The sequence below is a fragment of the Limanda limanda genome, chromosome 15, assembly GCF_963576545.1.
Source record: "Limanda limanda chromosome 15, fLimLim1.1, whole genome shotgun sequence".
Classification (NCBI taxonomy): domain Eukaryota; kingdom Metazoa; phylum Chordata; class Actinopteri; order Pleuronectiformes; family Pleuronectidae; genus Limanda; species Limanda limanda.
In genome coordinates, this window is record NC_083650.1 from 6,115,586 (window position 1) to 6,127,230 (window position 11,645).

The 11,645-nt window shown below is 46.4% G+C and overlaps 1 protein-coding gene across 3 annotated transcripts; it reads left to right on the top strand.

Annotated features, from left to right (window-relative positions):
• Positions 1-3,964: 3,964 nt before the first annotated feature.
• zbtb18 (zinc finger and BTB domain containing 18) lies at positions 3,965-11,381 on the top strand. 3 transcript variants are annotated; one of them, XR_009682930.1, is made up of 3 exons: positions 6,246-6,297; positions 8,888-10,699; positions 10,933-11,381. XR_009682930.1 is itself a non-coding variant. In XM_061087305.1 (2 exons), the coding sequence occupies exon 2, from the start codon at positions 8,905-8,907 to the stop codon at positions 10,600-10,602; it is 1,698 nt and encodes a 565-aa protein (XP_060943288.1). In that variant the 5' UTR covers positions 3,965-4,195; positions 8,888-8,904; the 3' UTR covers positions 10,603-11,381. The 3 variants fall into 3 exon arrangements, 2 of the variants coding, with proteins under 2 accessions (XP_060943288.1, XP_060943289.1); XM_061087305.1 differs by lacking the exon at positions 6,246-6,297 and adding an exon at positions 3,965-4,195 and having other exon boundaries at positions 8,888-11,381; XM_061087306.1 differs by having other exon boundaries at positions 6,225-6,297; positions 8,888-11,381.
• Positions 11,382-11,645: the final 264 nt, after the last annotated feature.

An 11,645-nucleotide genomic window follows, 5' to 3' on the forward strand; every position in this document is an offset into this window, starting at 1 on the left:
CACAAGCTCTGCTTTGCATATAGGTCTCTGTTTTTAGTTTCTTGTGTTTTTGTCTGTTTTTTATCTGGCTGCCTTCTGCTTTGTCTTTGTTTTTTTTCCTGCTTTAAGGAGGATGAAATAGTGGTTCATGTAATTTCAAACATCTGGCTCCGCTTTTTTTGCCTCACACACACACACACACATGCTCACAGACACACACAAACACATGCACACACACACAGCGGGCTGTATTCTGGTTTCTGTCAGTGGCAGAACAATATGTGGATCAGAGAGGGGCAACACAGGAGCAGTGGAAGAAGTTTAGAAAATTGCATAGTGGTCTCTTGTGGCATCCACAGACACATTCAATAATACATACTGTACATTCAAGGCTATCAGAGGTGCATCTTTCTCTTTACATTATCCTGCACATTGCAGCTGCACAGTCTTCCTCACATCACGTCGACGTGCACAATAAAAGAAAATCACTCTAAAGCTAAATATTCAGGGAGATCTACAATTACCCTCAAAGTGGTTGTGGCCGCTTTACGTTTATTGCTGAAATTAGCTAGTAGTTTTGAAAGCCTGTCCTTAAATCCAATTTTCTGTTCGGTGGAACCGTTTGCTGCCTGTGGGCCTAATTGTATTTTCGTGCACGAACAAGGGGCTCATTGTACTGCGCTAATAACGCGGATGCCTAAATTGATAGACACATAACAGGGTCATCATTCATTTGCATTTTAACAAGTCCTTCAGCTATGACACCGGATCGTGTGAATTCATTACCATACAGGGCTACAGTTCATCCAGCCACCTATTAGTAACGCCAATTAGTTTACTGGGACAGGTTTACGGGATGCAAATGGGCCCACAGACTCACCCAGGCAACCAGAGCGGCCCAACTTTTTTTTTTTTTTTCCTGTCAAGGCTCCCATGACAGACGTTTGATAAAGGTTTTTGTCCCAGTGACCCACATTTTAGAGCAATCATTTAAAATTCTTAGAAAATATTTTAAGGAGTGAAGGTAGTTTAATTTGAATAAATGATTTATGTATTTTCTGACCACCCTCCCCCCTACGAATAATTTACTTTCAATTAACTTGATGTTCATGTGTTTCTGGGACCCCTTCAATTATAGCGTGCCGTGGTTTGAGCTCTTGGACGTGTCTTTCCTGAAAATGGTGAAACAAGCTGACTATTCTTTTCTTTTTTCTGGACAAAGAGAAACTGCTGCTGAGGTTGCTCTGTGTCCTAGATTTGCCGTTGTCTTCCCTTGGAAATCACGTAGGAAACTTACAACCTAAACGTCTCCAGCTCTGCTGCTCTGCAAATCCCATTCTTCGTCAAACATGTATAAAAATCAACCACAAGCAGATGTATGAGAAAAAAAATACGATCTCACATGAAGCTGTAGATAAACTGTGAAGACAACAGCATGATCAGATTTTTTTGGGAGATTCGTTTGGCAGTGAAGGGTTTGGAGCAGTATGCTGTGAATACATTTAACAACCTGTTTATCACCTCCGCCAAGGAGGTAATGGTTTCACCCCTGGCAGTTTGTTTGTTTGTTTTCAGAGGGCGGATCGGGGGAATAAAATTTTTTTTGTCTTTCTTTAACATTGCGAAATTGTAGTTTCTCATTGTATTCCCCATTTTCCCAGAGATTCATTCTTGGATCTTGATGAAAAAACAGGCATTTTTAGGGAACTGGTTTCCTTGAGTCTGTGGAATTTGGTGCACCTTTTTGAATTTAGGGGGACTGACTCATTTCATCTCGCCTAGAATAGTGCCAGTCAGACTTTCAGTGGGTACAGGAGCCTGTTTCATTCATGAGAAGCCTCCTTAACTCACTGTGGGAACTTTAGAGATTTGTTTATGCTGGCAAGTCATCTTAAACTGCAGTAAATCAACATGTCTTCCTCTACTTTGACAAAACAGGCACGTTTCCTTTGACTGCACTTTTCGCTGCATCCACAGAAGTCGTCACAGAGGATTTGTCCTTTCCACTTGTAGAGCTGAGACTGGGAAACTGACAGCGCATCACAAACTGAAAGGCAGCCATGCATATAAAGTATACTCAGTGCTCAAAGTGTCACTATTGAGACGTGTAGCGAGGCAAAAGGAAGGTTATCTTCAGTGTGTCTGCAGGGTTTTCTCACATTTTCTCATCAATAATTGAATCTATAAGATGTAAAAAATAATAGAACTCAAAGATTGACCCCAAGTGTCTTGCATGTTTTGTCCTGCAAAGAAAAAGAAAAGAAAAGTAATCAAATTCAAGTTGTCGAAGTTGTTACCAATCATGGGTTGCCAGATCCAGGATTGAGAAGGATCTCTTTAACATTGTGGCATAGAGCTTTTTGTCATCGGTTTAATCAGGGAATAATTCATGTGTATATATGAAAAGAAAATCCGGCATGTTTAGGGGAATGATATTTAATGTGTGAACAATTTGGGGCAGGTTGATTGAATTTAAGGAGACCGTTGTACCTTGGTGGAGGTTCGTGCTCGACTGATTCTAATTAACTCTTTAAGTTGTTAGTGAGACCTCTCCGATGGACTGTTTGACCACTTATCTTCTAGAAAAGAGCTGCTTTTACAGCACTTTACTTTTATGACTTGTTAGAGCACAAGCTTTACTAATTTACATGCTTAACTCATAAATAGAGTTTCAGTCAGTGTTTGTGCACGTGCAGAATTTAAAGCCGTACAATTGCAGAAAGAACAATAATGTAAATGCTTATATCTTTGTGATAACATATTTGTGTTTCTATTCATTAATTATGTAGCCATTCGTGCTGATAAACCATTAATAAGCAATTATGGTTTCACACACAATAATAAGTCATCAGGTTTTCAGTTATGGGATTGATGAAAAGGATTTGGGGTTCCTCTGTTTCCAATGAGCCATATCAAATCAGATTTATATAGACAATACTCACAAATCAAAGATAGAGGTAAATAAGATGACACCTGTCTCAAAGCACATCAAGAAAACAAACTATATTTACAGGATTCGTGAGAAAAGTCAGATAAGGATCATTAAGGAAGAGGTTAATTAATCAGTGTTAATTGAACACACCTGCTGGTTTAAATGGTATTACCTCCACCATCTATTTATTTTTTCCACTCTGTAATTATGCTTTATTTCAAAAACATTTCTGTTTCATTTGTTTCACGTCCACTTTGAATGTTGGAGCTCACTTGGATGACACCACAGGAGCTGTATGGGGGGGTTTTATGTGTTTTTTTTTTTACAGTTGAAGAATTGGTCACCATGTACTTCAGTTGAATTGGATTTGGCTTCGACGCTGTTTACTCTTTAAACTCTTGAAGTGTTTTCTGCCCCCCCCCCCCCCTCCACCTGCACAGTGGTGAGTAGATAGATTACTAGTGGATTTCACTTCCAGGTGAACTCTACCTTTAAACTCCAGGTTCCTTCCTGTCCTCCTGCGAAACAACGTGTTCTCTTCTTCCTGTCAAGGTGGTGCACCTGCACCTCACACAATCCCCGCCCCCCCTCGTCTGGCCTGAACTACAGTACCCAGGCGGCACCGCGGCGCTCTCGCTGCGCCAGTCCACCTCGCGGAACCAGTTGGTTTGGCCCAGCTTCTTCTTCTTCTTCTCCTTCTTCTTCTTCTTCTTCTTCTTCTTCTTCTTCTTCTTCTTCTTCTTCTTCTTCTTCTTCTTCTTCTTCTTCTTCTTCTTCTTCTTCTTCTCTTGCCTCCTCACTGTGTACGTGTGTGTGTGAGCTCCTCTCCTCCTGCTGCTGTTGTTGTCAACCTTCGCCGACGGAAAGAAGAAGAAGACTCTCCCCTCCTCCTCCTCCTCCTCCTCCTCTCCCTCCTCCCCTCCTCTCTCTCTCCCTGTGAAGGAGGGCCTCTTCCAGTCCCCCCGTCACTTGCCTCCTCCTCCTGCCGGCAGCACCATTGGTCTCCTCTCGGTGCCACTCACCTCCTCCCCGGCAGCAGCAGCAGCAGCAACAGCTCGGAAACATCTGGCCGCCGCAGAGTGCTCCAGCTCCCCTCGTCCCCCGCCGCTCCTCCCGCTCCTCCTCCTCAACCTCCTCCTCCTCCTTCACAGCCCCTGTTATGGAAATTAGTCCAAAGTCGATCTAGTTCGGTCTCCGGCTGGACGGACACACACACCGCGGAGGCTGGGACCGGGACGCCAGGACGCCAGGACGCCGGGAGGAAGACGTCGGACCGTGTTGTGTGTGAGTGCTTCCTCCAACACACACCCGGAGTCCGCTCGAAGCAGGCTCCGGTGGGCAGGGGAGGGAGGGTGGGTTCCGGGAGGGAACAGCAGTTTGAACAAAGTGGCTAAACCGTCCCTTAGCATGGCCGTGTTGTGTGTCCGCGCACGAAGAGTTGCCGTGTTAGCTCGCGGTGTGTCAGCAGCTGTTGTCATAGCACCGGGGCCTAAGCAACAACTGTACATAGCCCCATGTTGTGTCGCCTGTTCGCGTTACTTTTGTTAGCAATGGTCGCTCTGTAGCTAGCTGCGTGGGTCACCGTGTGTGAGTGTGTGTTTGTTGTGAGTCACAAATGGCTTATTAACACGTCCTCTTGTGTTGTTGGTTCGTCACACAACAACAGCAGCAGCAACGGGTTACTTTGACTTTTACGCTCATTTCCTCCTCGGTCCCCCAGAAAGAGCTCTCGAACACACAAACAGACACACACACACACACACACACACACACACACACACACACACACACACACACCAGCCATTGTTGATGGTGGAGGAGTTAACAGGTATTAGTGCTCAGCTGCTTTTTAAACTTCACGATCGCTGTCACGGTTTCAAAGTGAAACTCCCAGAAGTGGAGATCGTTTGACGTGTCCGACTTTGGGAGCAGGGTTCATTTTTTACTTTAAGCTCATTAAAGATTGCGAAAGTTGAAGCGAAGCAAATTGAAGCCTCACTCCTGCTTTTATTACCAAAGAAATGTGCGTAATTAACTTTAAAATGTTGCACACTCCACTTTAATGTTATCACAAAAACGACCACAGGTTAAAACTACTTTTTTTTGTCTTATAATAATTTAACACCCTGGTGCTGTTTTTTAATGTTTTAAACTTTATTCGGACACATGATTAAATGAAGTTCCAAATTCTGAAACGTGAAAACTTCCAATATAGATGAAAGATAAATTATAACGCTGCTGTAATAAGTTTCTCTCCAGCTTATTAGAGGCGTGTTGGGCTGTTTTGTTTAGGATGTGCTCTCATTAGTTTCCCTCTTTATGACTCGCTCCCATTGTTTCCGCATTTCATTTTCGTTCCTGTCACTTGTCCGAAGGATCTGAGCAAAAAGAAGAGGTGGGGGTGGTGGGGGGGTGGATGGATGGATGAATGAATGAGTAAAAGGACGAATGAATGAATGGGTTACAAGAAGAGGCAGCGGCGGTGAACCGTGAACAAGTGGAAAACAATATCAGCTGCGTTTGTCTGTCCATTGCAAATGTGCTGTGTCGGCCTTTTGTTCCTGGTCATACTGGAGTGAGAGAGAAAGACGGGAGGAGCGTTTCCAACATCTCACAACGGAGACTACACAAAGTTTTTTAAATCCACAACCTGTGTTTGTATTTAACACATTTCCCCTCTCCTCCACAGTCAAACTCTCCTGTGTGTGTCCCCCCCTTCCTCCTCCTCTCAACAAAATAGCATCCCAGTGCATTTAGTAGATCCATGTGTGTGTGTGTGTTGTTTTCCACAGAGAGAGAGAGAATGGGGGAGAAAGAGCCTAAGTTGCGTGGTGTTGGTAGAATGAAAGAGGAGTCTGGTGGCAGGAGTGTAGAGGAGGCAGCATATGGCTGTAGAAAGAGCACAGCTGGAGGTAGCATCTCCATCTGAGGATGATGTCAGAGCAGCTGACAGGCTGCCATCCACCCCACCTCCTCCTCCTCCTCCATCCCTCCACCGCCTCCACCCCTCCCCAGTCCTTTATTGTGAGTCTCAGCGGCAGCCTGGGAGAGTTAGTGCTCTGTGTGTGTGTGTGTGTTTGTGGCTGCCGATCAGTTAGGAGGAGGAGGGAGGTGGTATCTCGTTCCCCCTCCAACATCTCCTCCACTTTGCATCTGTCCCTCGCAGTTTGAACAGCGTGGCTTTTTTTTTTTGCCAGCCTCCCTCTTCTTCTTCTCTTCTACCCACTCATTGATTCAGAGAGTGCGAGCGAGGAAGAGAAAGAGCAAGGAAGAAAGAGAGAGAGAGAGAGAGAGAGAGACAGACACAGCCATTCCCAGCCAGCCAGCCAGAGAGCCCAGCTATTCTGCTACAGTGGAGTTAATCAAGTTGATGCATCGTGCTGCAGGTATTGTTTTTTGTGTGTGTGTATGCATGAGTGTGTATGAGACCCGGTGCTGGGAGTGGAGTCCGGGGTAGTGGAGCAGTTATTTAGTTTTGTTGTGGGGATCTCCGGTGTGTCAGAGCTGTGTGAGCGCTGTGTGAAGCTGCTGGTGAGTGAACTGGTGCTGGTGCTGCCTGTCTGAGGGTACTTGCTGTCCGGGTCCACCAGTCCGCTGGGTTTCTTTTGAGTTTGGCGTCTGGAGAGCTGCCTTTACAACTCAGCTGTGGTTTTGTCTTCTGTTTGCTATTTACATTTATCAGTCATTTCCAGCGAGGACACATCAGTTTGCAAGCAGAGTTACATCTGTCAAGAGTTTCGTTTTCTCTTTATAAATCAAGGGAAATTCTCATTTAAAGTGCTGCTTTATAAACAAACATTAATCCAATAATTTTTGACTAATTTTGCAATTTGTTCAATTTGATTTAAGATGCTTAACGGACTTTTTTTTATTAAAAGAAATAAAATAACAACAGATTTAATGATTTAAGCAAACAATATAGTGAGCAGTCATTTGATCCTAATCGTCCAACCTGTTTTTTTTCTCACTCGCTGTTAAATGACTTGAAAGCATGTGCGGTCTGCTCTCCCCACTTTTCTCCCCTCCTGTCGGCTGGAGTAGAGGAGACTAATTTAGAAGTTGCAGATTTGAGCTGCCTGAATTGGCTAGACAGCTGTAATCGCACTCCCTCCTAGTCTTAATCTCTTTATCTGGCTAGCAGCTGCCATATGGCCCCCGTCAGCTGGATCAGATGTGGGTAAGCCTCCCTCCCCGGCCGTCCCAGCCTCTCCCTCACCCTCTCCCTCACTGCCCCTCCGTGTCTCTCTCTCTTCCTCAGACCCCTGCCTGAGCCGGCCGGTCCGGGGCCGGGTGGGCCGGGTTGACAGGCGGCTGCCCTCCTGAGCCGCTGCCGACGGCTCCCTCCCCGCTCGCCGCCACAGCCGTCTTTATTTTTAGACATCTTTAAGGATTAGGATTGATGCTGTGACGAGCAGGGCACTTACAGTGATTGTATTGTAAATCTTCTCTTCTGGGTGGTGGGTGGGGTGGTGGGGGTTGAGGAAGAGGGCAGCTTCTACCATGGGGCGGATGTGTAGGGTTTTTTCTCTTGTAAGATTTAGATGGGAACGGTGGTGTGTGAGTGACGGATGGTGAGTGTGTGGAGGGAGGAGGTGGAAGAGGAGTTTGACTGGACAGGGGGTGGGGGTGTGGAGAGGTGGGAGGTGGTACACCCTTGTCCCCGTAAGCCCCCTCATTAAAAGCAGTTTGAATGAGCTGTAGGGCGAGCACACGCACACATACCCACCACACACACACACACACACTCACAGCCTCTCTCACACACACTGACATTCTTGGTGTAGCTTCATTTAAATGAGGTGATTTAACTGCTTTGGTTAACACAGCGCACAGCGGCCCCATGTATTTTCTCAGGCAGGAGAAATCCACTCGGTTAACAGGTGGGATTTTACAGATTTCATTCTCGTTAACGACTTCTGATATTTTGCCGAATTCTTTTTTAATTTCTTTTTAATCAAACTTTTTTTTTTAACTGCACCTGAAGAGCAGCAAGTTTACTGCCCTTTTTTTCCCTCCTCCATCTAAACTTACACTTAAATCCGGCGCTCGCAGGTTAAACCAGGGACAAGCTGTTTTCTTTTTCGACAGTGCTATTTCAATTGGGCAGTTTTCCTGCCCGACTTAGCCTGTGGAGGTGGTTGGTAGGTAGGCTGGTGGTGTGTATGTGTTGTGTGTATGTGTTGTGTACGTGAGGACAGTGTGTGCAGCTGAAAGCCGGTTACCTAAAAGGGCTGTGCCAGGCCAGGCCAAAGTGGGTTAATAAAAATAACCAGCGTAGGAGCAGCGACAATCCAGGAGTGCAGGCAGAGGAGTTGGAGAGATTCAGAGAGAGAAACGGAGAGACAGAGAAGAAGAATCTGTCGCTGGTGGTTTAGAGTCTTTCTCTGGGCAAAGGCTGAATTAGACACTATTCTCTAATTACACTTAATTACCTTGTTTTTATTATATATTTATCAAAGGATAATATAATTAATATAAAACGATTTTGTGTGATTTGTAAGAAGGAATAGGTGTCTGACTTTACAGCAACCTCCGTGGGGTCTTTTGATTTGAACAAAAATGTTTCTGTTCTTGTTGTGATTGTGAGTCAAATTCTAAATATATATATTGTATCTTTGCTGCATTTTTGCTATGAGTTTTTTTTATTTTATTCCTTAAAAAAAAATCTGTTACACTTGCCTCCTCCTGAAGTGTTTCTTTCGCTTGCGTGTCTTCTTCTGATGCTTATTTTCAGCATCTCTTTTCTTTTATTTATTTATCTATTTTACCTCATTCTAGCTTTTTATTTCACTTCAATCTGTTTTCAATGTCTCTCCGTTTAAATTCTCTTTTATAGATTTTGCTTTTGTCTACATTTCTGCTTATTTCTGCTAATTCCGATTAGTTTTAATTCTTAATTCTGACTTAATGGCGACAGAGACCTTTATGAGATGTACTGAGATCTGACTCTGCTTCTGTTTCTGTGTGTTGCTGCAGGTTATGAGGACGGCAGGATGGAGTTCCCAGACCACAGCAGACATTTACTCCAGTGTCTGAGCGAGCAGCGGCACCAGGGCTTCCTGTGTGACTCCACGGTGCTGGTGGGCGATGTCCAGTTCCGTGCGCACCGTGCTGTGCTGGCCTCCTGCAGCATGTACTTTCACCTCTTCTACAAGGACCAGCTGGACAAGAGAGATGTGGTGCATCTCAACAGCGACATTGTCACAGCCCCGGCCTTTTCCCTGCTCCTGGAGTTCATGTATGAGGGCAAGCTGCAGTTCCAGGACCTTCCCGCGGAGGATGTGCTCGCAGCGGCCAGCTACTTACACATGTATGACATTGTGAAGGTGTGTAAGAAACGTTTGAAGCAGAAGGCCACGACGGAGGCGGACAGCACGCGCAGAGAGGAGGACGGTGGCTCCAGCTGCTCTGATAAGGCCGACAGTCTATCAGACGGTTCTACCGGCCGGCCTGCGACTGCCGACCTGCTGCACAGTGACGAGGAGGAGGATGCGAAGGCAGAGAGTGCACCGCTGTGGCTGAGGCTGCCGTCAGCAGACAGACCAGCGACACCGGCCTTGGCTACAACCAGCCCAGGTCACAGTGAGGCTGTGACACAGGCTGGGGAGAGTCTTCGGGAGAGAGGAAAGCTGCTCTCTCCGGCCGGAAGCCCCTCCAGCTCCACTGGATCCCTCTCCCAGAGGTCCCACCGCTCCGTGAGCTCTCGTGGAGCGCACAGGGGCAGGAGGGTCTCAAATGATGTGGCTGACTGTGTCCTGGACCTGTCAGTGAAGCCTATCCCCAGTAGCAACCACAGCAACCACCACCAATCCTATTTCAGCGGTGCAGCCACACCAGACCGCCTCCAAAGCCCATTGGCTGTGAGGGTGAAGGTAGAGAGAGGCGTGGCTTCAGACGAGGAAGAGGAACTTGGAGGTGGGGACTATGAAATGGAGCACAGCGGCATCACCAAGGCAACAGTTCCCAGTGCCAACGGGGGCCTAACCCACCACGGGGTCGGAGGGCCTCTGTCCGTCCAGCGGCGGCTTGGCCTGGAGGCGCACCTGTCCGCCCTGCGAGAGGCCTCCCTGGCCTCCGAGCTGGAGCGAGACGAGAAGCCTCCGACCACAGGAGATGACGATGACCTGCTGGGAGGTGAACACGAGCGCGCCCAGGCCGAGGTGGCCAGCATGGATAGTGCCCTGCTGCCCTACGTCTCCAACATGCTGTCAGCGCAACACACCCAGATCTTCATGTGCCCGCTGTGCAACAAGGTCTTCCCCTCCCCGCACATCCTCCAGCTTCACCTCAGCTCCCACTTCAGGGAGCAGGAGGGCATCCGCGCCAAGCCCGCCGGAGACGTCAACGTGCCCACCTGCACCATCTGCAGCAAGACCTTCTCCTGCATGTACACGCTGAAGCGCCACGAGCGGACACACTCTGGTGAGAAACCCTACACCTGCACCACCTGCGGCAAGAGCTTCCAGTACTCACACAACCTCAGCCGCCACGCAGTGGTGCACACGCGGGAGAAGCCGCACGCTTGCAAGTGGTGCGAGCGGCGCTTCACGCAGTCCGGGGACCTCTACCGACACATCCGCAAGTTCCACTGTGAACTGGTCAACTCGTTGTCGGTAAAGAGTGAACCGCTGGCACTGCCCAATGTCAGGGATTGGGCGATTGAGGACAGCTCCCAGGAACTGTGGAAGTAGAACAGACTGCTGGGTTTGATAAAGGGAAAGAAAGAGCAGAGTGAGAAAGGCAGAGAGCCATGGGGAGGTGAAGAGAAGTTTGATGTTCGGGGTTTAAGTGAGTCATGTTCTTGTGTGTCGCAAAATCTCATTCAATTGCACTTTAATAGCACATGAAAATGTTACTACTGATTTTTTTTTTTTTTATTCTATTTTATTCTGAACTCTTATTTTTATTTGGCGTAAGTTCTGTTTGGTGGTTTTCATTGCGTCTAAGGACATGGGTCCCAGTGAGAATGTCTTGCCTTTATTTTTTTGAAGAGTTTTCACTCTGTTTGTGTTTCATCTCAGAAACAACACTCCGACGCTGGCCAGCGTCTCGGTCCCAGTCCCACAGACAGCAAACCACTGCAGGAGTTCAGGTCGAACACACTGAAGTGAAAAAGCATTTCAATACACTAAATGGGTTCTGTGATCGCCACGAGTCCATACCACCGCACACACAGTTTGAAGAAATGTGTGCGTGTGTGTGCGTCTGTGCGCGCAGTCCCGCACTACTCTGGCAAAAATTTTCACCTGATGTGCGTGAGTGTGTATGAGTGAGTTTTGTGTGTAATTAATTTTATTTTCTACTGGCATGGAGGTGTCGTTGGCGAAGCGCTCCCGCTTCTCTCGTTAAGCTCTTTGGTGTGGTGTGTTCAGGGGGAAGCCGACTGACTGACAGACTGATGGCACTCATGCAATGCACAGCCTCCTTTTTTCACTTTGAATCAATTTGAAGTATTTTCTAAAAATGAGAAAGACCTTTAAAATTATTATTATTATTAATATTATTATTGTTATTAATAGATTACGTTTCTTAAATCTAGCTGGCAGTCTTTAAAACATCTCTTGTTGGAAAAAGTAATTTAATTTAAGGTTGTTGTATATTGTTCTGCTATCATTTTAAAAACTTAAATCCTTTACCATTTTTTAAATTAATGATTATTATTATTATTTTGTTACTTTTTTTGTAATGGGACCTGCTGTTGTTGCATGACGTCCAAACCTGTATACTTTAAAAA